This window comes from Neopelma chrysocephalum, unplaced genomic scaffold, assembly GCF_003984885.1.
Source record: "Neopelma chrysocephalum unplaced genomic scaffold, ASM398488v2 Primary Assembly neopelma1_132, whole genome shotgun sequence".
Taxonomy (NCBI): domain Eukaryota; kingdom Metazoa; phylum Chordata; class Aves; order Passeriformes; family Pipridae; genus Neopelma; species Neopelma chrysocephalum.
The window spans coordinates 1,488,866-1,513,052 of record NW_020897794.1 but is presented as its reverse complement, the minus strand read 5'-3'; the positions used below and the strand labels follow the sequence as shown (position 1 = coordinate 1,513,052).

General features: G+C 50.3%; 1 protein-coding gene across 16 annotated transcripts in view; it reads left to right on the top strand.

Moving 5' to 3' along the window:
- The window catches only part of MSI2 (musashi RNA binding protein 2), a 221,624-nt gene that overhangs the window by 162,468 nt on the left and 34,969 nt on the right, over positions 1 to 24,187 (top strand). For 15 of the 16 annotated variants that reach the window (XR_003536759.1, XR_003536758.1, XR_003536757.1 and 12 more), the window contains exons 8-10: positions 4,486 to 4,568; positions 11,175 to 11,289; positions 17,726 to 17,800. Coding sequence is in view for 11 of the 16 variants with exons in the window: in XM_027698817.1 (XP_027554618.1) it covers positions 4,486 to 4,568; positions 11,175 to 11,289; positions 17,726 to 17,800 (273 nt within the window). In the remaining 5 variants the exon portion in view is untranslated. Of the gene's footprint in view, positions 1 to 4,485; positions 4,569 to 11,174; positions 11,290 to 17,725; positions 17,801 to 21,048; positions 22,505 to 24,187 lie in introns of those variants that run through there. The other variant, XM_027698820.1, reaches the window with a different exon arrangement.

Here is a 24,187-nt window from a genome sequence, read left to right as displayed (position 1 = left end):
TGGCACTGTGGGCACAGCTCGGGCAGAGGGAGCTGATGTGGCTGATGAGATGAAGTGACTTGCTCCACATCACCAGGGGACCCCCAGACAGCCTGGCAGTCAAAACAGGCCCCTCCAACTCTACTTGCAGTATCTCCACACACCAGAGCATCCTTCTGGTGGCTGAAGAGCCCCTCACAGCACTAGGGACGGTGCTGTGCCTGCTGCTGGTGAAGGTGGTTTTGGCTCAGGAACCATCTGTGAGCTGGTGATGGGAGTGGTGGCACCTGTGGCGCTGCCCTGGCTGTGTGGGAGCGGGCGTCCCACTGTGGCAGGGCCCTGGTCTGCCCATCAGAGCCCTGGTCTGCCCATCAGAGCCCTGGTCTGCCCATGAGAGCCCTGGTCTGCCCATCAGAGCCCTGCTGGTCCAACCCCAGCATTAGCCTGGGTTTAACCTCCCTGGCGTTGGGATACAATCCCCTTGTTTCCCTTGTCTCAGTGTGTGCAGGGGCTCAGGGAGTTGAGCCCTTTGCCCGGGTAAAGCTGCTTTCGTGTAATTCTGCTGCCCAGTGACATCCCCGGCGCGCTGCGACACCGATCCCTGTGCACACAGAGCTGGGGCTGTGGGAAGGGCCCTGCCAGCCAGGGAAGGGAGGTGGATCTCGTGGCAATGGTGGCATCATCTCAGCTATATTTTACCGAGGCTGACGTAAAACCGCTCAAGTGATGGCAAAAGCATGAAATACAGTTGTTTGAGTGGGTAAAAAAACCAAAATACAGGAACACGGGAGCACTGACATTTGATGTCTGCAGTCTGGCTTCTTAGTAGTATTTATGGCTTCTGCCTATTCTTCAGTATTTTAATCTTTTTATGCTTTCAGTCACGTTCTCTGAACAGAGTTGCTCTCATTGCTGGAGTACTGTGGCAGAATGTGCTGGGCTGAGCTCTGCCCACAGGCCTGGGCAGCTTCTGCAGCTGAACAAGGCTTGGGGTCAAAGGAGGTTTTTCGTGGAATCACAGAATAATTTAGGTTGGAAAAGACCTCCCAGATCATCAAGTCCAACCTTTGACCAATCCCCACCTTGTCACGCAGCCCAGAGCACTGGGTGCCACCTCCAGTTGTTCCTTGGACACCTCCAGGATGGTGACTCCACCACCTCCCTGGGCAGCCCCTTCCAGTGCCCTTTCCATGAAGGAATTCTTCCTGAATTCTTCTTTTTGGTGTCACCAAGGTGTGTTGGAGGATGTGTCCTGTGTGCTGGTATAATTTTGGTGCCTGTTGGTGCACATTAAGCAGCAGATGAATGGAGTGGGATGACTCCTTTTTTTCCAGCAGATGAATGGAGTGGGATGACTCCTTTTTCCCAGTGGATGCCAAAGGAGGATTTTTCACCTGCAGGTCTCAGCTTCCTTTTATGCTGGCACTTGTCTTGGAGCCTCTTGTTTGGGGGCATCTGTTTGCCTCTTACTTTGTTTTTTTCCCCTCTTCTTTGTCTTTTCTTTTACAGAAAAGATTATTCAAATGAATATTCAGTTTTATTCATTTGAATAAAAAACCCAACCGTTTGACTCTGTTAAATGCTTATCTCTTAAATAGAGCTTGTTAGCTTCCAATAATAGCTTCATTCAGAAGGATGCAGTATAATTTCATTTTAAAACGTGTGCTCCTTGACAACCGGAATCCTATTTCTGTCACCGTTTTCAACAGCCGCCTTTGTTTTGGGTTAATCTTTTTCATACACTTTCTGAGAACGATTTTTTTTGTTGACTCTTAGTCCCTCTCAGAAGAAATAATTGTCTGTTTAGTCCAGGAAGGGTTCTGAGAGTTTTGGTAATTTGAAAATGAGCGTGTATTCATTATGGGAACTAATAAGTCGTGTGTGCGGGGGGATCTTTGTGTGGGTGCAGTTATTAAAAGTTGGAATCTGATATCCATGAAGTGAAACAAGAAAAGAATCGTGGAATGGGTTGGGTTGGAAGGGACCTTAAAGCTCATCCAGTTCCACCCCCTGCCATGGGCAGGGACACCTTCCACTAGCCCAGGTTGCTCCAAGCCCTGTCCACCCTGGCCTTGGACACTTCCAGGGATGGAGCAGCCACAGCTTCTCTGGGCAACCTGTGCCAGAGCTAAGGTCTCCCTTAAAGGACCTGTTACCCATCACTTTTATGAACTTTTTAATTCTGGGTTGTATGATCTCTTGGGGGTTGTTCATTTGAGGAGCAATGGCATCTCTGGAATAGCATCCTGTGGGGTTTAAGTGCCTGTTTACCTGCAGATGGAAATCCTCTGGTTGTCCCCTGTAAGTTAGAGGTGTTGGGAATCAGAGATAAGATGTTGTGAGTCTTCAGCTCTGGGTGCAGAGCCCTACGTGGGCACCTGACCCTGCAAACCCCTTCCCATCCAGAGTGGATGGGATGGGAGGTGGTAGTAGGTTATTTCACATTTCCAGTCTAACCAAGTGCCACCGATCTTTTTAGAAACCTGCAAGTGCCTGCTGACACCTACAGATTGTTTTTTTATTGTTACAAAATCTGGAAATGCGGGGAGCTGGCTGGCTCTGTGGTTTAATGAGACAAATGATTTTTTGACAAACCTGTGTTTAAGGCATATGGAGTGGGAGGAGAATGGGAAATTCGTTTCTGAGTCCAGACATGTAATGACTGCAGTGGATTTCCTTGCAGTGTTTGGCATATTAGGGCTAATCTCCTAAATTCCCTCTGCCCTCCATCCTGGCACCGAGACCTGACACAAGTTGCAGGAGAAATCCTCAACTGCAGCCCTCGCTAATGAGTTACTAATGATGAAGATGCTGCTGGTGCTCAAACAATTAATGACTTGTAGCCCTGGCCTGACCATCTCATGGCACCAGGCAGTCAGTCCCTGGCCACGCACAGCTCCCAGCTCCAGAAATTGCTCCAGGAATTGCCCGGTGCAGCGTGCACCAGGATTCCTGGGATGCCGAATTCAGCCAGTTAACCACAAAAATTTTAGTTTTAACTACGGGTCTGTTTAAGGTGGATTTAAATGGAGTAATTTAGAAGGCAAATGAAAGACTTGAGTTATGTAAAAAAATTCAGGCTGCTGCCTGCTCTAAGTGCAAAGCAGAGCAGTGTTCTGAGCCTGGTGTGCTGTCAGATGATGTGTTATGCCTTGGAGAAGAGCTAGAAACCATTCCTGGTGGGTTTTCCCCCGGTGAGAGGGTCTGAAGAGGGATGGGAGCATTCCCCATTGCTACACATACTGTGTATTCCTGAAGGACCCATCCAGGAGCTGCTCAGACCTCACCCTGAATTGCTTCCCAGCCTGTAGCCTGCAAAGTGTTTCCTGTACCTGGAGGTTGCAAGAAGCCTCTGTATATTTTTTAACACTTTCTGCTGTGCCCCACCGAAGCAAATTCAGTGTGTGTTCAGCAGGATGCAATTTTTAGTGCAGTTTGGGGGAATGGAGTTCATCCTGTTATTACATTTTTGAGATTTCATTAGCTTAATTTGAGTTGGTGTTGACTCATCGAGCCTTCGCCAGAGAAATGTAGCACATGAGACTGGGGTTTGTTCATTAGATTGATTTTATTTTTTTTTTCCTTGAGGAAGGAGCAGGGAACAGGACAGTGTATAGCTGTGGTGAGCTGCCAGATCCCTTCAGTGCAGCCCCAGCAGAGCAGGCAGTGAACAGCTACAGGCAGGCAGCAGGCATCAAACAGCCTAAACCAGCCCCAATCCGTGGCTCTTTGAAGCACCAGAGGAGAAGAGAGGAACGATTAGATCAGAGGCCTTGAATGTAATGGGTTCCTGGAGGCCTCAGGATGTCCTGATGAGGTATTAGAGGAAGTAATTCAGGAAGAAAGGGACAAATAACCACCTCCGGAGCTGGGCTGACCCGTGGGGCCGGGTGGGGTGTGTTGGAGCCACGTGGAGACAAAGTGCTGCTGTGTGTTTGGGAAGCACTGGGGTTTTTTTTTTCCTTGCCAGGGGTAAATGAGGAATCATCTTCTGCCTTCCCGGATTTTTATGGTTTTTTGGGTCGTGTAATGAGTCAGCTCTAATGGAGAAGTCCCGTGGAATTAAACAAGAGATGAAATCAATATGGTTCCATAGAAATATAATTGGGTTTTGTGGAGATTGCTCTTAAAACCCTATAAGGTGTAAAAGAAAATACGACCTTATTGTAGTTTCTGAGCTGTCATGTAGCTGGGGTGTAACTATCCATTAAATTCTGCAGGATGGATCAAAAAATCCATAAGGAGGTTTTAATTCTCCATTAAATCCTATGGAAGAGCTGGAACAGAACCGTATTAATTTTCCCTGAGACAATGCTTCTTCCCTCCATTAGTCTGCAATCAGCTCAGGAACAGCTCCATAGGCAGCAGGTGTAGTCACACGTGCGTGTTGTTATGGAAGTTTTCCAGGGTCCCAGTGGCTAAGTAAAGCTTTATTAAAATGAAATTGTTAAGCTTAACTAATGTTTTTCCTTCCCTCTTCCCCTTTTCGTGTCTTTCATTAAATAGGATTTGGCTTCGTAACTTTTGAAAACGAAGACGTGGTGGAAAAAGTCTGCGAGATTCATTTCCACGAAATCAATAATAAAATGGTGAGTTGGTGGTGTGTCGGTGACAGCGAGTTCTCACCTCGGGTCACAGGCATGAGCTGTGCCTGGGGGGTGGGTGGTGGCCCTCTGGGACACCCCTCTGGGAGGTTAGTGGGGTGCTGGGGTGGTGAGAACAGGGTGGTGCTGAGCCTGGCCCACGGCTGGTCCTGCTCCTGTCCCCCCGCAGCAGGACGGGTGTCTGTCCCCGTGGCACAGGCTCAGGCAGCTGCCCCAGAGCACCTTTTGGTGTGGGAAGGCAAAGGGCTGAGTGTGGTGGGAGTTGAGCTGCTCAGCTTCTCGAGCAGCCCTGGAGCAGCCCTCCTCCTCCTCCTCCTCCTCCTCTTCTTCCTCCTCCTCCTCCTGCCCATGGTTGGAGCCGAGGCAGCTGCCGAGCACTGGCATCAGGGGGGTTTGGGAGGGAAGTGCCCTGGGGTGGCTGTTCCAGCCCCTGTGCTCCCAGAAGTGCAGTTCTGGCTGAGCTCCCGGGTCTGATCCTGCTCTGACGTGGCTTCTGCCTCTGGCCCGTGTCCCGGGAAGTCGTGGCTCTCTGCCATGGAGCCACAATCCCTTCCCACCCAGGCCTGACCCGGGAGCCAGACCTGGGTGAAGTTCCTGCTCAGTGACAGGCAGGTCCCAGGTTGTGGGTTGCCCTGTCAGTAAAGCCACTGAGCCAGATGAAAAGGGGCATTTGTATTTCAATTGCTGCAGTAACTTTGATATTTTCAGCTAAAATATTCTTTTTCCCTTTGTCAAAACATCCTTTGCTTCTCAAATGTGTATTCAGATATGCATTGTATATTGGTCTGATATGTGTTCACAGACTTTAAATTCAATAATAGAGCTTTTAGTGTGGATAAGATCAAAGCAATCTCCTTGGCATATGCTGGAGGCCTGATTCAATATTTGACTTGCTAATTTTTCCCAGGGCACTGAAATAATATTCCTCATATTGTTCCTCAGTGCAATATGCATCTGAAATAAAAGTGAGGGTCCCCTTGGCCAGCTGTGGGGTGGGGTGGTGGGGCAGGTCTGGGGCAGTGCTCCTGGTCCTGTGGGAAGCCTCTTGCACCACTTCAGGTGGATGCCTCACCTTCGGGTGGGTGCTGTGGGCTTTGCCTCTGCCCTGTTTGAGCATCTTGCTGCCCCTGAGCCCCCTCCTGCACTGGGGTCTCCTGCCTGCCCCAACTACACCTCACCTGAGCTGCCTGCGGGGCGAGGGAAGGCTCATTCCTCTTCATATAGTTGCTGAACGCTGATTAATCTGCCTTAAAGTTTAAAAAAAGAGCAAACCCCAACCACCCGCAGACGACAGACCCAGCAACAAATTAGGAAGTACTTGGGATGTAAATTTAGGGATTGGCAGGTGGGAGGGAAGAGCTCCAGCGCCACGCTCCAGGGTTTTCCTACCCACAGCAGGTGGGCACATGTCGTATCATGCTCTGTAGGTTTAGTTATTCCCACAATAGGCTTTTCCCTGGAGTAGGGCTCAGCCTTTGCCTGGCTCAGGATTGCCTCTCTGGGGTGCTGGGGGGGTGATGGATGGAGCAGCAGGTGCTGGTGTGTCCTGGTGCCAGCAGCAGGGCAGGGCACAATGTTTGATGCTTCATCCCTGGGTCTGTACCCACAGACTAGAAAGGCCTCACCTGGTTCTTGGTATCCCCTGGGAAGGGGGAGAGCTGTTGAGAGGATCCCTTCCCAGGCAAAAGGCTGCACGGGAACGTGACAGCAGCATGGGGAGTGTGGAGGATGGGACAGGGTGAAAACACTCAGGGAGCATCACAAAGAGCCAGAGGAGCAGTGTGGGCTGTTGGTATTTGTTGTTGGATAATTAAAATACCTCCTGCTTGCTCGGTGCACGCTCCAGGTGCCACCATGCTCTGAGTGTTCTCTTCTTGTCACTCCTTCAGCACTAATTTTGAAAGCAGCCCACGAGCAAGGGGATGAGACATGATCCTGTTTTGGGACTGAGTCATCGTCTTGCTGATGTGTCTGCACATGAATTGCCAGGCCCACGCAGGGGCAGGGGAGCTCGTGCCTGTGTGTGTGACAGGAGCTGGGGTGGGTGGCCCGGGTGCTCAGGGTGACACAGGGCTGGCCAGGGGCAGCGTTGGGCACGGATCTACTTGGATCCTGTCCCCCTCTAGCCTGGAGCTGTGGAGGGGAGGGGCTCTCTCAGCCCCAGCCCGAGGTGGTGGGGTTTGCACCATTCTGTGACCTGGGCCTGGGACACCCCGTCCTCATCCCCATCCCCATCCCTATCCCTATCCCTATCCACATCCCCATCCCCATCCCCAGCTCCGTGGGCACCGACTCACCCTGAGCTTGCTCTTCCTCGTCTGCTGACCTCTGTCATTTCCCAAAATGCAGGGGCAAGCAAAGGGCAGGGGGGTGGCTGCTCCCCAACCTATTTCCAGCTCCTATCTCCCTGGTCAGGCTATTTTTAGCTCATCCATTCTACTTCTGTTGCCATCCGTAAAGCTTAGAATGTCAACTGTAATATTAAACGAGCAGTGGGGAAGTGAAAAGAAAATGCCAGGGAGGTATTTAATAACTGAAACTCGGAATTTACGTGGGAGGCCAAAGATGCTCCAAACATTGCGGGGGGACAATAAACCCAAACAAGCTGTCCCTGGATTATTGCTCCTTTGACAGGAGGCAGGCAGCTTTTGCAAAGACACCTGGTTTTCTAACATGGTGCAGAAGTAGCTGGGAAAGAAATGTGAGAGAGTAATTTATTTTCCCCTAGGTCCCGCTGTGCTGGAGTCGTTCACCTCACGGGTACAGCAGGACACACACTGGTGAGAGGGGCAATGAGCCAAGCCCAGAGTCAGGGTCTCACGTCAGGCTCTGGAGCAGCTGACAGAAATGTTGGGCTGTTCTAGAACAGGCTCTGACACTGCCCAGCACCTGTGGCTCTTCCTCTCTCTCGGGGTGGGATTTTTGTGGGGTTTGTGTTTCTTTTGTTGTGGGTTTTTTTTAGTGCATTGGTGCTCCTCAGGCTTCTCCCCGAGCTGTGTGGTGCCATTTCAGGTGTATCTGTCACACCCCACGTGCCTTTGGGTTTGCATCCAGCTACTCACCCCCATCCCTGTGAGCAAATTGGTTTAGTGTTGTCTTCAGTGGGCTTTAAATGACGAGACTTCCCTTGTGGGCGTCTCCAAGGCTGGGTTCTCCATCCTGTATGGGACAAGAGGGAGCTTCCCCACTCTGGATGCATTTAGGGACAAACTCATCTGCCCACCCACAGCTGCTGACTTCTCCTCTTGCAGTCTGAGGAGGTGCCAGACCACTGGCCCCACCTCACCTTTGTCAGTCACAGACTGGTTTGGGCTGGAAGGGCCCTTAAAGCTCATCTCATTCCCACCCCCTGCCATGGCAGGGACACTTTCCACTAGCCCAGGTTGCTCTGAGCCCCATCCAACCTGGCCTTGGACACTTCCAGGGATGGAGCAGCCACAGCTTCTCCGGGCAACCTGTGCCAGGGCCTGTCCAGTTCATCTGGTTCCAAGCCCCAGCCACTGGTCAATGATCTGACACATCAACAGACCCACGGTCTGAGGCATTTTCTAAAATAAGCTTGTAACCTCTGTGCTGCTGCCTGGTGCAGCTTGCCGTGGTGTGAGTGACATGGTGTCCCCAAGGTGAGCAAACCCCAACAAGCTGCAAATCACACGTTTCTGGCACAACAAAGTCGCCTTGTCTTTGGGTGGTTCAATGGGGGTTTGTGCATTGTGGATACTGCACATTCTGCTTTCCTGAAAATAGCCCTGGTTTCCCTGGAAAGCTGTTAGCCAGGGTTTGTGAGACATCCTGGGCTGAGAGCTGACAGCCTGTTTTGTTGGCCGGGTATAAGAGGCTTTTCACTCCCCAGCTCAGCCCTCCTGGGTTCCCGTGGCTGCGACTGCTCTGCTTGACCCAGGAGTACCCCAGTGTAAGGTTAATTCTCCAAACTAGACTAAACAAAAATAGTGAATTTTAGTTTCCCTGCCTTTTTTTCTTCTTTTTTTTTTTTTAGCCTAAGAGTTAAACCTTTCTTTGTTGGGCTGCTGAAAGTGCAGCACATCCTCGTACAGGAAGGTGGAAAAAAATCTGGAAATTATTAAGGTGCCCAGAAACACTGAACTGAAAGTTTGAGTGAGGTCCAGATTGATATACAAAGACCCTCATTGGGCAGCTCTCGGGGGTGATTCGATAAGGAGCTGAGCCCTGACACATAAATCCACATACATTCCCTCTTGGAGAAGCCCCATTGCACATCCTGGCACATGTGACATCCCTGCTGCCTCCTGGGTTTCCCCTCACAGTAACTGTGCCTATGGGGTGGTTATGGCCACCTCCATCCCTTCCCCATGAAGGACAGGGCTGGATTCTGGCAGAAGAGCAGCAAACCCCCTTTTTTTTCTTGCTTTTGCTGTTGGTGACAAGGCACCATCCAAGCCCCCCATGGATCCACTCGTGGTGCTTCACCTTCTCTTCCGATATTGTCCCAGTTTGCTGATGGGCTGGTGTGTGGGCAGCTTCCCAGAGCACCTCGTGGTCTGGCACTGCTGTCAGGGGAGTGTAACAGTCTCCCCAAGGTGAGCTGCCAGGGCTGGAGTCAGGCAGTCCCTTCCCCCAGGACAGCAGATTGGGGCCAGGCTCCCGGTCCCGTATCCCACATCATCCCTCCCACGGGGAGAGGGTCTCTGCTGGGTAACAGAGAATATTCTCACCCTCCATATGGGGTATACTTCTTTACAGAGGCTTAGAAATTATTTTTCCTTCCTACTGGTGGCTTTTTCTTCCCCTTTAAATCCGGGTTAAAACTCCTCTGCAGCTCACTGCCATTCCCTTTGTGTCCTCGTGTGCTGTGGAATCAGAAGCGGTGCCAGGCGTGCAGAGAGCAGCAGTGGACTGGGTTGTGGTTGCAAAAGCTAATTACCGGGTTATTGTTTCTAACAGTGCTAATCCCAACTTCATTTTCCTGTTAATTGTCCATCCATCCAGACTAGATGGGTTTTGTCATCCTGACTGTGCAGTGCTGGTGGCTGTGAGGTGTAACCAGTGCTGCTGTGACGGTGGGAACAGTGGCCATCCCAGAAGATCTGGCTGTGGAATGTAGTGGCACTTCTGGTGCTCCCCCCATCATCTGAGTGGAGGAGTCAGATTGGCAGAACTCCTGTGCAATGATCCCCTGTTTAAAAATCAGCAAAGGAGGGTTTGGGAGGATGTTGCAGTGCTGGTGTGGGGGCGGTGGGAGGCTGGTGCTGGTGCTCAGGATTCTGAGCTCGCCGGATCCCTGGGTTCTGGGGGTGATTCATAGAATCACAGAGTGGTTTGAGTCAGAAAGGACCTTAAAATTTATCTTGTTCCAACCTCCTGCCATGGGCAGGGACACCTTCCACTGTCTCAAGTTGCTCCAAGCCCCGTCCAACTTGGCCTTGGACACTTCCAGGGCTGGGGCAGCCACAGCTTCTCTGGGCAGCCTGTGCCAGGGCCTCACACTGGATGGGCAGGGTTTTGTCTGGGAGTCTTTCTAAGGTTTTGGGAGGGGTACAGCCCAATTAGGGCTGTTTCCTTTGTGCAACAGTGTTCTGGCTGTGCCCACCCACCTCTCTGCTCCAGCATCCTCATCCCTCTCTGCCCTTTTCCTGCTGCCTCCTGCCAGGACCCAAACACTTCTGGGCAGAAAAGCAGCAAAGAGAAGCTCCAGGAGAATTTTGCTCCACAGCAAAAAACGAAATTAGAGGCACAAAGCTCAAACCTGTGGATTCAGCCCTCAGACAAGTGATGCTCATCGTGCAAACTGTGCAGGTGGGGTGTCCCCACAGCCCAGGCAGCTCTGGGCTGGGTGGCTGCACATCATCCTGTTGCTCAGAGCATGGACTGAGGTGTAGAGCCATAGGAATGGGTTCAGCCAATTCCACTTAGCTCCAAACCAGCTGACTTGTGTGACTGTGGCACCGGTGCTAAGGGGACCACGGGGGCAGTCAGCTGGAGGGGTGAGTTGGCATTGCTAGAAACTGTGGAAAATTGCTTTATTTCTCCCTTTTCCTGGCCAGAAAGAGGGTGGCTTAGGGTGGCCTGCATGTCCTGCTGCCTGCATGAGCCAGGGTCAACATCTCACGCAGGGATCACTGCGGTTCTGGTGGCACGAAGCAACTTCCGAAGGCAGCGGGAGTAACTGGAAGAATGCAGATCCTTTATTAATAGGGTTTGCAGAAATTTTCTGCTGGGTAGAAATATTGATTCCTTATTCCTATTTTAAAAGGAGCTTTTTGTAATGATCACTGGGAGTCGTTTTCTGTTATCGATTGCAGCGGAGCCCTCCCTCCATTCATCCCGTCCCACGAGTGCCGCTTTTCCTTTCAGGAACACGGAACTTCTTAAATCAGCATTCCTGTCATCTTTTGGGGGGGGGTTGCAGTGGGTGGTTAAAGAGACATACACCGTTTGCTCTTTTAAATCTGGTTACGCCGTTCTGAAAGTTCACCCCTGAGGGGGAGGAGGTGCGGGGAAGGCAAAGGCTAAAAATAAACCTCCCCCCCCCCCCTTAAGTAGATCAGTTCTGCGTTTGACATTTACATGGAATTCATTTGCATCTCATCTGTACGTGTTTCTGCTCAATAGGTAGAATGTAAGAAAGCACAACCTAAAGAAGTGATGTTTCCACCAGGGACGAGAGGAAGGGCACGTGGATTGCCGTACACCATGGACGCTTTTATGCTGGGGATGGGAATGTTGGGTAAGTGCCGGAGCCACCGCGCGGCTCCCGCGTCGTCTCCCTGATTCCCAAACCCTTAAAACCCATAGGGGGTGAGCAAACCCCCCTGCACCTGTGTGGGTGAAACTTTTAGCAGGGGTGGAGTGGAGAAAATAATCCTGTCTGTGGTAAATGATTAAGTCCCCCCCCGCCTGGAATATAAAAAAAATTTGCATTTAAATGGATGTTTTAAATAGCCTGTTTTACTCTTACTCGCAAAAATAGAATGATGAAAGATGCAGTGTGTTCATCCTGACTAAAAATGATCTCTCCCCTTTTTTAGAGGAATTGAGTCACACATTATTCCCCTTCTTTTAAAGGTAGCTTTGACAGTTCAGCATAGATAATTGAAAATCTTGCTGGTTCTTAAATGACATGGATGGAGGAAGCGGGGAGATGCGTAACAGGACAGGTCGCAACAATAATTACAAGTTTCAAGGAGATGGAATGGTATTTTAGTCCTGAGTATTGTGTCCAGAAAATACTAATTAAATGGGATAAATGATATTTAATGGCAAAATTCTATTTGTGTGCGAGGTCTATTTAGTTATAATTGGTTCTCATTTGTTTCTGCCTAGATAGTTGTTCTTTCTATATAATGTGTCAACCTCTGGATACTCTCTCCTCAGCCAAAATGCTGCTAATCCATTGCTGATGTTCTTTTGTAAAACCCCATATATTTTCAACTTTCTGCTTTGTATCCTTGGACTTCCCCTCAGTTGTCACGTGCCGTGTCCATAAAACCTGTGGGAATAAGGGGGCATCTGGGGGTGTCCCCTGGCAGCAGAGAACCTTTCCCAGGCTCGTGTCCCTGGTGTGTAGCCTCTCTGGGATGCTTTGAATTTTCTGTCCTGTGTTTAGATGGTCCCACAAACTGAGCACAAAACCCAGCCTTGGAAGCTGGGTTGCCCTGAGCTCTGCCAGGCAGGTCTGGGGGCTGCCTGAGATGCTGGAGGACCCCAAAGCTCCTGGGGTGGACGTAACGTCCGAGGACTTGGTTCCTGTGAGCGTCAGGCTGTTGTGCTGAGGTGTCTGACTCCAGGCACCGCTTGATTTGATAGGAAAAACTCCCTGCCATGTTTGCTTTATCTCTGAATTAATAGTACTTCTGTTTGTGTGGCTGGAGCGATCCATTTCTGGGACGTGTAATTGGGTTATTTCAGCTGATCATCTGTTTTGCTGTCCCCACGCTCCACCGCCACCCTGCCCCACAGTGTTGGGAAATTACATTTTCTGCTTAAAATATTTATCTTGCTCTAGTCAGTGCATGATTTCGTTACCTGTGTGTTCGCAGCGTGCTCGAGCGAATGTACTTGATTTCTATTCTTCCTCCTCCTTTTCCACCTGTGGTGCCCCGGGTTGGGGTGGTGGAGGTGGTGGGTGCCACCGTGCTGGCCAGTCCCCCCAGCTATGGGAGGAGGGAAGCCAAGAAGATCCATGGGGTCATCATCCCTCTTGTGCCCACCACGTGGCCTCAGCCCTTCTCCTTGCAGCCGGGCAGGGGGTGAGTGGAGCCGCGTTCGCCTCGGTGTCCTGAAGGGATAAATTGAGCCCTCGGGTCATTCCCACCGGAGCTGCCTCTCTGGGAAATGATTGTTTCAAGGTGTGGGAAGTAAAGGAAGAAGCCCTCAGCAAGTGGGCCTGCACAGAGGAAGAGATGGGGCACCTGTTGGCAGGCCCTGTCCTGCTGCAGGGGTGGGTCTGGGCCAACCCAACCGGTGCTGCTCCGGCGGGTCTCGCACCGCACCCTCCCTGCATTTCAAATTGGGGTGACTTGCTCAGCACTGGTGATTGATCCTTGGTGAAAGCCAGATGCTTCATTATCCACTCTAGATGGTGTTTCATCTTCCCAGTTCCTGCTTGCTACAGTGGCACCGTGTTAAATAATTAAGCGCTAAACAAGGAGATTGCAGCGCGGGAGAGCAGAGCTGCCTGGATGGCCGTCAGAACCCCCCATTTCAAAGGCTGCAGGGCCCATCCCTGTGGGAAGAGGGGTGTAATTAACCCATCAAACGACAAGGCACAGAATCCCGTCGTGCCGGAGGCAGCGTCTGCCACAGCCGAGTGTTCTGCAGGGTCTCAGGAGGCCGGGTCAGCCCCATCCCATTCCTCCTGTTCCAAGCCCAACTGGCCTGAACCAGAGCAAGTGGGGCTGCTCTGGAAGGATTTTTATACCTGTTTCCAGAAGCCCTTGTTCAAGGTCACCTTCTCCAGCTGCTATTCATGGGCAGAGGAGGGAATCAGAGGAACGAACGCACGAGACAACCCAAAGGAAGGAGCAGGGAGCGACTCCCTCCAAAGCTATTAAGGAAGTTGGTCTTTTTCATTAATCACAGCCTCCCCAAGGAGCCTGCAGCAGCCGGGGTCTAAAGGTGCGCAGGCAGCCGCTTCTGTGATGATTTGGTTGATTGGAGCAAAATTAAAGTGTTCTTCTGAAAGGATTTTTTGACTCGGAGAGCGAGGGCAGGCTGAGCCTTCTGCCAGGAATGCTTCTGGGCTGTCTGGGGCTCGGGCTGCTCGTTGGACACACAGAGTCCTGGGGAGAGCAGGGGCATTAATGAGCCTCTCTGCATGAAGAGCAGTTGGGGCAGTTTCGGTTCCACCAATCTCCCTCTCTCTGTCAGCCTATCTTCCCTGTCAGGAGGAGCTGCTCCCCAGCCCTGGGGATGCTCGTGGACAGGTCCCGTGTCCCTCCCTGCACAGTCTGTGGCTGAGTGGGAGCAGTTTGGTGACCAGGAAGTTCACCCAGTGCCTGGAGCCTCGCCGCTGTCCCCTGGTCCTGGTGTGCAGACCAGGAGCCCTGTCACCCAAGGACCTGATGGTGTCACATGGTGCCCCACAGCTTTTTGCCCTCTGTTCACGTCTGTGCCTGCAAACTTGAAAAGAAAAGAGAAAAAAAGAAAGCAACATTAAGAGGAGATGGTCTTTGTCTGCCCTCCCATCTGAAGCTGCTCTCTGGGACGGTGCAGCCACCATGGCAGTGGTCCCTGTGGTGACACCCAGATCTGGATGTGACCCTGAGCTGGCACCCCACAGCACTCGTTTCTCCTGGCAGTGAGCATCTTTCTGGTGTTTAATGTTAAAATTGGGCTCCTTTAACTTGCAAATCCCTCCAGAGACAGGAGCACTCGTCCCCCAAAGCTTACACCCCTGGAGTGCCGGCGCCATGTCCGGTGGGATCACCGGGTTTCGGAATGTCTGTGGCAGGGCTGCGTGTTCCTGCACACGCTCAGTCTAGGTAGGCTGAGCTCATGCATAAAAGAAGCTCGTGCCCTTCAAAGAAAGTCATTCCTTTTTCCATCAGACGCTGTTGAGTGCAGTAGCAGCTGCCTCTGAGGCAGGATTCCGACGGGGAGCCCTTGGTTAGCGCAGGCTGCCCCGGGGGCTGGCATGGTGCTCCGGCACCCGCCGCCCATGGGCACAGCTGCCATGGGTGTCGTGTCACTCCTTAGTCCTGTGGAGCAGGAGACAGGTCAGCCCAGGGCCAAGGGAGAAGCTTCTCCAGCAGATGTGTCTCCTCTCTGTAGCTGCTCCCCAGGATGTGACCACCTGTGTGTCTATAGGGGATTATTTTTGGCTTTCATTCCTTCGTGCCACAGGTGCTTATATCAAGGTCATGGCACGTTTCTTTTGGGAAAGACCCTCAGGATTTTTGTTGCGGCTTGGAACTGTGCTTTGGTGGGAAGACCCTGCCTTCCCTTGCAAACAACCTGGGGTTCCTCAGAGCAGCATTTGGAGACAGTAATTTTCTTGCATTTACTTGAGCATTTAACTTAATTTTTCAGAGGTCCCTGATGTGCTCAGTGTTCCCACATATTGAGCATGAGCTTTGTACATCTCAGATCACCAAATTTTAAAATGAGAAGACATTTCCCTAGCCTGGGCAGGGGCCAAGTGGAAGTGGTGGTGTGAAGGTGGTTTGGTTGCTGGTTTGAGTTCTGCTCCCACTGGCAGGAGGGTCTTGCTTCAGAGGAGGTGATCCTGGCAAAACTTGGAATTTTGATTTACCAGCAAGGGATAGTTAGAGGGATTGTTCATTCCTCAGGACTACCAAAGCGAATCAACTGCTCGGTGCCCAGTGCAGGATGAGGATGGCACCTGATGGGAATGTTGGGTAGGTCAGCATGGCCATGATTTGGCTCGATGGAGCATCCACGTGGGCGCGGCGTTAACGCGCTATTGATATTCAGCCAGGCAATTTCTCCGTGTGGATCAGGCTCTGAGTCGTTAGAGCAGAGCCGGGCACTGCAGCAGTAAATGAAGAGGAAAATTGAAGTAATGTTGTATTATAAATTTATGATTTCATCTGCCTGACTTAGGGAGCGTTGAGCTCTGGTGGTGCCGGCAGAGCCCCCGGGCAGCTCGGCTGGTGCCGCAGCCATCGGGCACAGCCACGTGTGGCCAGGGAGAGTGGGACTGCAGCAGGACTGCCCTGGGGTGGAGGTGGAGGCAGGACCATCCCAGGGCAGGCAGCAGAAGAGGTGGCATCCAAAACCACTGTGGGCAGTTGCCATCTACCACCATGCCAATCCAGCCAGAGCCACAGACACCAACCTGCAGAGCTCAGGTGCTGCCCAGCACATCAGTCTCCCGCACCCCGACAGTCGTGAGCTGACAGATCTGCTTCAGTATTGTCTGAATCAAAATAAAACCTGATTTTTTTCACTTGGCAAGGGGAGGGGGCTGCGCTCGGGCGCCGCAGGGCGATTTTTCAGCGCTGGTGTTAATGGCGCTACTTACCTAGCAAACAATCCATTTATCAATAGGGTTGTTTAAAAAAAAAAAAAAACAGAAAGGAAAAAAAAGGTTTGTAAAGCTTAACTCTGAAAGATCTGATTTAATGACAGAGGTGATTAGTTTCTAAGGGAATCCAGCTGTAGAGCTGTGAAATAAATAGTCAAGGGCTAAGCGGTGTGTACATATCGCTGAGAGCGCGATGTGCTGTCCGGGCATCGCAGGGCTGCCTTTGCTTGGCACTGCTTAATCCCATAATCAGAATTCATCCAAGCATTTTTATCTTCCAGTTTTTAGATTATGATTAATAGCACGTTATATGTACGTATAAATCTGGTCGGAAATGGAGGGACTTGCTGCAGCAGGAAAATAGTCGTGTGATGGATGAGAGTATTAAAGGATAAATAAAAGCAGAGGTAGGAGCCCCCCAGAAGAGCCATTTGGCTGCTGAACGTGTTCTCAGCCTCCGGCCCAGCTGCTGCCAAGATTCCCACTGACTTCAGACAGTGGGAGCAAACTTTTCCTTTTCTTGATCTGGAGAGGTCTGGGCTGGCGCTGAGGATCAGCAGGGATGTTGCATTAAGTGCACTGGAATTGTAAAGAGCGGCGCCTGTTTTTAAGGAAACTGAGCAAGGAAAGGTTGAGGATCAACAGGAGGTTAGAATTGTAGGAAACAGTGTCCTGAGAGTACAGGACACCTTGGGCATCGTCCGTACTGGTCACAGCAGACAGCCACGGTGGGACCACAGAGAACAACTGTCCTGTGTAAGCCCTGGTCTCCCCAGGGCTGTTGCCACCAGAACACAGTCAGGGACTGGTGGGACCTCCAGCATGTCCACAAACAGGAGAGTGAAGCCCCCTCCCCTGGCCTGGCTGTCACTGCCTGTGGTCCCAGCACCGTAGGGCCAGCAGCTGAGCGGTGGCACCAGTGTCCATCCACACCCTCCCTGAGCTCTGCCTCACGCTCCAGCTGCTCATTCCAGTGGGCAGAGTTACCACTTGGTGCCTTTACTGAGGCGTCTTTATGAACAGAATGATCCCAGGTGGCTTTTTCTCCTGATGACCCTCCCAGAGCTGCCAGGGGTTGGCTGTGTTGCTGCTCTGCCTCAGAAATGGCTTTTGGAAGCGCCTCCCGCAGCTTCCTTTTACTTTCCTGAAAAAATTAAAAGCTCTTTGACTCCCTGGCTCGTTTCTGCTGCTGCCTCCAACTCTTTGATGTGTTAACTGTTGTCCTTCACACTCCCGGGATAAAGAATTACTACTACCTTAATCTCCAACTGTCAATAGCTCTGAAGCAAAGTACATTCATTGTAAGCTCTCCAAATGTCAGAGCAAACCCGTGTTATGTGTTTAGCCTTAGCATTTGGCATTTACTCTTCCAGCTAACAAGTATGCACAGTCCTTGGGCTCCAGACACCAAAGTGCATGTTAATTACCAGAGTGACAGGGCTCCTGCTCGGAGCTGGGCCAGCTCTAGATGTTTCTATTCAGGGTAATGATGAAACCTCTCTGCAGTTTGGCATGAGCAGAATAAATCTGATTTTTTAATACTTTCTGTAAAATCAAGTCTCACCCATCCTTCCTGTCATTGTGTATTGTATTAAAAAAAAACCAACTTCTTCATTAACCCTCAATATCTCTCTCTCTCTCTCTTTCTCTTTTCTTTGACATTTCTGTGGTCTAGGTTACCCGAATTTTGTTGCAACGTATGGCCGAGGATATCCTGGATTTGCCCCAAGTTACAGTTATCAGTTCCCAGGTATGTACATTTCATTTGCAGATTTGCTTCATTTCCCCTCTTTCCTTCTTTTTTTTTTTTGTTTGTTTGTTTGTTTTCTTTTTTTCCTTTTATATAAATCCGTAGCTGCAAGCTGAGACAGGCAAGTCTGCAGGGAGCATCTCACACAACAGCAAATTTATTTTATTTTTTTTTTTACTATTTTAAAATAGATATTTACAGAGACATATTATAAGTACATTTTTTTCCTACCGTGTAAATTGGTACTGGTTATTTGAAAAACAAACTTCTTAAATTAAAACATAAAGCAAGAGAGATCATTGAAGAGCTGTTACCCTCCCTTTGATGGGTTTTTCCTTTCATATATATTATAGAGCTACACACAGACACGCACACGCACACAGAGACCCGCACACACCTTCCCGTGCTGTCCTGTGGTAAGTGAATGTTCAGCTTTGGAGTGAAAAGTCCAACCTTCCTGTGTTCTGTGTCGGGGTCTCGGGGGTCCTTCACAGGAGTAGTTTTGGTGTGTTGATGGTGGAGTTTGGCGTTGGTTGGTTCCCCCTTTCCTCGGCGTAGCCGTGGTGGCTGGGGGCAGGAGAAAATAAATCATGGAATCACAGAATAGAGTGGTTTGGGTTGGAAGGGACCTTCAAAGGCCATCTAGTCCAACCCCCTTGCAACGAGCAGGGACATCTTCCACTAGATCAGGTTGCGCAGAGTCGTGTCCAGCCTTGACCTTGAACGCTTCCAGGGATGGGGCATCCAACAAAGCCCATCCAAAACCCCTTGTCCATTCCACCACATCCACGGTGGGACTGACACCACACAGGACAGGGAGTTCCTTTTCCTTTCATGCTGGGGTTGTCCCAGCAGCTCAGACAAGCCCAGCAGCACTGCTGTGTTTGTGGCTGAACCCTGCCTGGCCACCATGAGACCCCAGCGGGCCTTGCCTTAAATTCCTGAGCACCCTCATCACAGGGGTTCACATGCTGCAGCCCCACCACCTCCTGCCACGCTCCTCGGGGCTCAGAACAACAGGGTGGGAGCTTGGGGTGATGGGGAAACCAAGTGAACCCCCTGTAGTGAGCAACAGCAGGGCAGGAGGAAAAGCAGCGTGCTCATGGGAAGGTCCTGTAGGACGGGTGAGGATGTGGATGGATGCTTGGCTCTGCCTGGACGTGGAGGCTGGGGCAGACACAGAACCTTTTGTCTGGCCCTGGGTCATTAGGATGAGACCCTGCTTTGGGAGAATGTGGATTGTCATCATCTATAGGACCAGCAGTGTCCTTGGGATGGTGATTTCATGCAGCTGGTTTTTGCAGGGTTGATAACACCGAGGGCAGCAGCGCTGGGAGGGTTTGTTGTTTTGAATTCTACCCAAAGCTCAGGCATCTCTTCTCACCTGTGCTACACCCTCCCGGGCCAGGCCCGAAACAAGCAGGGTGTCAGTGGAGCTGCTGGGGTGACGTGCCGGGCAGGGAGGGCCAGCAGCAGTGGGTGACACGGTGCTAGTGGGGACAAGGCAGGCGAGACCCCCTGCTCCACTGGAGCCAGTGGGAGAGTCCAGCCCTGCAGGGTTGCAGCTGGGAGTTGGATGTGAGGAGGAGCCTCAGCAGGCACTGGTGTGTTGTCTCACACTCTCCTCCCAGCCCTCACGATTCCATGTGGCAACTGATACGTCTGAAGGCACTGAATGAGAGACTCCTTTGATAGGTTTAATGATGGAAATCAGCAGAGCTTAGATGAGTTTAATTATGAACATGTCTAAAATGAACGTGTCTGCTGCCTGGCAGCAAAGGCACCCTTCAACTCGAGCTCTCCTTGGATATATTTTTGTTAAGGGCCTTGTTTTTCCAAAGCAGGCCTTCCCATTATTACTGCCTGGTTATTTTCAGTCTCCTGCAGAGATGGAATATGGAGGAAAATATCCAAGTGTGTTGTCAGCACTAAAAAGGTGCCCCAGCTGTGGGCCGTGGTGATCCTGCAGGAACCGGGCAGCACTGGGAGATGCTCAGGGTCCTGTCTCACCTTGTTGGGTTTCCCTGCCCCAAAGCTCTGCCCCTGCTCCACTCCCACTCAGACCATTCTTCCTTAGCAGCAATCAGAACCTTATCAGAGTTGTTGGGGGGTTCTCAGATGATTTGGGGCTCCAGTCTCCAGGATCATGACCCGTCAGAGCGGCGCAGGGCACGGGAACCTCCTGGCCAGAGGTGCAACATGAGGGGTCAGGGGCCAGGCAGCAGGATGGGGTGTCCCCCTCGCTGGAGCAAGTGTTTGGGGACAGAGAGCTCAGTGCCAGGGGAGCACAGCTTGGTGCCAGGGCAGGAGTTGGGGTGCTGACCCTTCCCTTCATGTGTTTTGGCACTTGCAGAAGTGCCCGTGGGGTTCGTGGTACGGCTGTGACTTGGAGTGTGGGACAGGCACGTGCAAAACGGTGGAGGGGAATCCGAAATCTGCTTTTTTTGTAAGTTGTCAGGTCCAAAATCTCAGTGTTGTGATTTGGAGAGAGAAATCCTCAGCTGTCTCTGCAGGAGCATCCTGGGCTGTTGGTCTGAGAGCTTCCTCTGCCTCCCGGCTCCGCGACACCCCAGCGTGGTGGTGGTCAATGTAAATGTGCATGTGAATGTACAGTCACACTCCTGGGGTTCCTCTGGGAGGAGGCCTGGCAGTGTGTGTCACACAGTGCAGTCGTGTTCTCCTGCACGTGCCCCGTGTGCTGGGCAGGGGGGGCCGGGCTGGCACGGGCACCGTCCCGCTGGGCTGTTGGTCCGTCCCGGCACAGGTCACACTGCCCAGCTGCTATTTCAATAAATGAAAACCAAAAAAAAAGGGAATTCCCACCTGGTCGAACTGTCCCGATGGTGTTTACTGTTGTCCAAGTGAAACGAGGTACAAATGCCACACCCCACCTGTTTGGATTCCCTTTCCCTCGTCCGTGGCGGACACGGCGCTGCTGGAGCTGCGGGCAGGGTCCCCTCCCAGGCTGTCCCACATCCTCTCCCACATCTCCCATCTCCTATGGCACGGGACAGCCCCTGACTCCACGGACAAGACACCTTTGCAACCCTTTGGCGACTGCTCTATCCCCTCCCATCCCATTATTCCCTCCATCCCTTCCTCACGCAGTACGTTGCCTCTTTTCTTTTTTATTTAATTGCAATCACTCCCTTTCTGTGTCTCTTTTTTATTTTTTTATTTTTTTTTTATTTCTGGGACTTATCTTTTCAGTTTAATCTATTAATTTCTGTTCTTATTTCACTTTGCAGACTATTTGCCGATTTCACAAGACATAATTTTTATCAACTAGTTCTTAAAGATGCATAACAAATTAATCGGGGTTTACTACAGTGCTAATGAGAGAGAGACAGAGAAAGCCTGGGTGGTCCATGTTTAATATCAATGTCCACTGAAAAATTGCTGCTCTTACTGGCTGGTTTGATTGACTGGACTTTTAATTTTATTTTTATTTTTTTAAAGGCTCCATATCCTCACTGCTTTGAGTTCGCTTTTTAATTTTTTTTATTATTTTTTTTTTTCCTCTGCTTTGTTATGAGTTTTTAATGCCCACTTGGAATGTAACTCACAAGGATGGGGTCAGGGGCGTTCCGAAGGCATGACTTCTCACAAACTTCTTAGAAATGGTTTTATCAATGAAGCAGGAAGGGTGATTGGGGTGATTTGGTCTCACAAACAGCCCCAGAGAGAGCGATTGGCGCTTTTTAACGTGGGGACAATCCAGCAGTAGCACAAATCATATCCAGGGTGGAGCAAGAAGGGTGTCTCCTGTCCCTGGGATCATTGGCAGGGTGTGATTATTCCAATTGGGTGACCTGATGGCTCTCAGGGACCACACGTGTCCTCATTCCATTCCCTTTGGATCGGTGGCTCTTGGAGAGCTGCCACAATCACACAAAGGCCACGGGGTGATGCCACCAAGAGAGGGGCTGAGGCAGTTCCTGCCCCGCTCCCAGAGCCCGTGGAGCTCTGAGCAACCTGGTCTAGTGGAAGGTGTCCCTGCCCTTGGAACGAGATGAGCTTTAAGGTCCCTTCCAACCCAAACCATCCTGGGATTCTGTGATCCCAAGCTCCGACCGCCCCTGCCCCGCAGCCGGCGATGCTCCTGCACACTCCTGCACCCGCTTCTCCTTCCAAACTCTGCTTGCAAATCATGGGGGAATCTCCTAAATTCTGGCCAAGCTTTCCCTGCTTAAGCTGCATCGCTCCTCTTCACCTCCACCCAAATCACAGGAGAGCTGCAAAGCTCCTGCCATTGGCTTTAACAAGACCGGATTCTGGACTTTTGGGTAGAAAACACACATTATATTTAAATTCTGCTTCTCTTGAAGTGTTTCTGCCCATTTGATAAGTTTGTGAGAAGTACGTTGCATGCTTACAGTAGAACTGTAATGCATTTTAATGTTTGTTAATCCACTTGTTTAAAATGTCAGTGTCAAAGGCTCTACAATCCACGGCTGTGCTGTTCATTTCATTAAAGATGCTTGATGTAATAATTGGGTAGTTTTCTTTTGACTTTTCTGCAGGCAATAGCTTTTTTTAATCTGTATGGCTTCTTATTATTTTGTTTGGGGTTTTTTGCTATGAATTGCTTTGCTTTTGTGAACTTGTCTTAGTGTGCATGATTTGCAAACATTTCGGCTATTGTGAATTTTCTCATTTTTTGTAAATAGTCCATCTGTGCTTTTCTTTTTTTTTTTTTCTTTTTTATGACTTTTTTTCCTGTAAGTAACTGAGGTAGAAAATAATAATAATAAATTGTTTACAACGGATCTGCTGTGTTGCTGCTCTCTTAGCTTGCAGTTTTAATATTTTTGGTTTGGACGCCCCAAATAACCAGTACCAATGACAGTTGAATAAAAGAATAAAACAACCATCACTCAGAGTGTGTGACCCGGTGTTTGAAGAACCTGCAGAGGAACAGTCACATATGAGGTGTGTTTACAGCAAAAATTACACCCCAAAAAAAAAAAAAAGACAACAATGCACTTGTAACTGGGGGGAGAGGAGTGATGTGTGTTAAAATTGCAGCATCCCCACTGATGCTCCACCAGTGGGATGTTCCAGCACTGTCTTTATCCCAGTTATACTTTCTCTCATCATCACCTGAATGTTTGGGCATTCTTGAAGTTTCGTAGGAGCCTTCAGGTCAGGAATTTAAATTATTTATTTTAATTAAGGGTTTGTTTGCTTGTATGTTTGTTAAAGCTTATTAAAACCTTTGTGTACGGGGAGAGGTGGGAAAAACAAATACTTTCACGAACTTTGCAGAGCTCAGGGAGATACGTTTGCTTATTAATCATGGTGCTGCAGAGGGCAGGAGCCCAGCCTTGGGTCACACTCCTGCAGTGCCTGGGGCAGTGGAAGTGCCACACAGGATGGTTCAAAGTCTAGACTGGTGGGCTTTGTTATTATGAGAGCATTTAAACCAACTTTGTGTGAATCTGTAGAGCTTAATTTAGTTTCTTTCCTGATGCCAGTCCCAGACTGTTCACTCATTGCCCATCAGTGCTGGATAGGGAGATATTTTGTGTGAAAGTTATTTGTGGCACTTGCCTAGTAGGTAATAACTAGAAAGGAGTTATTTTTGGGGTAAGGAAAAGGAACTGGTGCCAAAGACAAGGGGAATTATGACAGACAAGGGCACAATTATTTTTAAATGCTTAAGCCTTCTGTGTCATAGTGTCTGAGAGAAGGAGATGAGGGAAGGAGGTTCCTGTGTCTGGTGTTCAGGACACCCAGATTCAAGTTCTGTTGCTGCTGCAGGTTTCCCCTGTGGTTAATAACCTCTAAGGTGAGTGCAGTGGGGATAGGAAGAAGAGAGTGTGGCTCCAGCATCCCAGAAATTCCATCTGTACCATGGTGCAGTGGTGTAAAACACCCAGTGTGGGGGGTGTGGTGCTTCCTTGACCCTGAGCCACATTCCCCTGTACTCAAACACCCAACTGCTCTGGTGATGGAAAGTGATTTTAAAAGTGCTGCCTACACATGGCTTCTGTACCCACAGGGAGAGATGGAGTCAGTATTAATAGGGGTCAGCTCTGTAAAACACTCTTCAAGCACTGTTACACAAGTGTAAGGCTTGTATAACATTTACTAATGGGAGCAGAGTTTGTCTGGTCGTGATACTGGAATGATCAAATGTAACACTCAGGAAAGGGGAACTCGGTGGCAGCTGCAAAATAGGACCAGGAAATGTAAAACCTGTTTTAAATCATCCGTTCAGTTAGTCAGGAGATGTGGAACAGAGCTGGAGATGTTTCTCACTCCTTTGTCTAACCCTTTCTTAACTGCTTAAAGTCTGCTCTGCTCACCCCTGCACTGCATGCCTTGTTTTCACCTGGACACATCACTGCATCTGCATGGCATCAATGGTTTACAGAGTGCCTT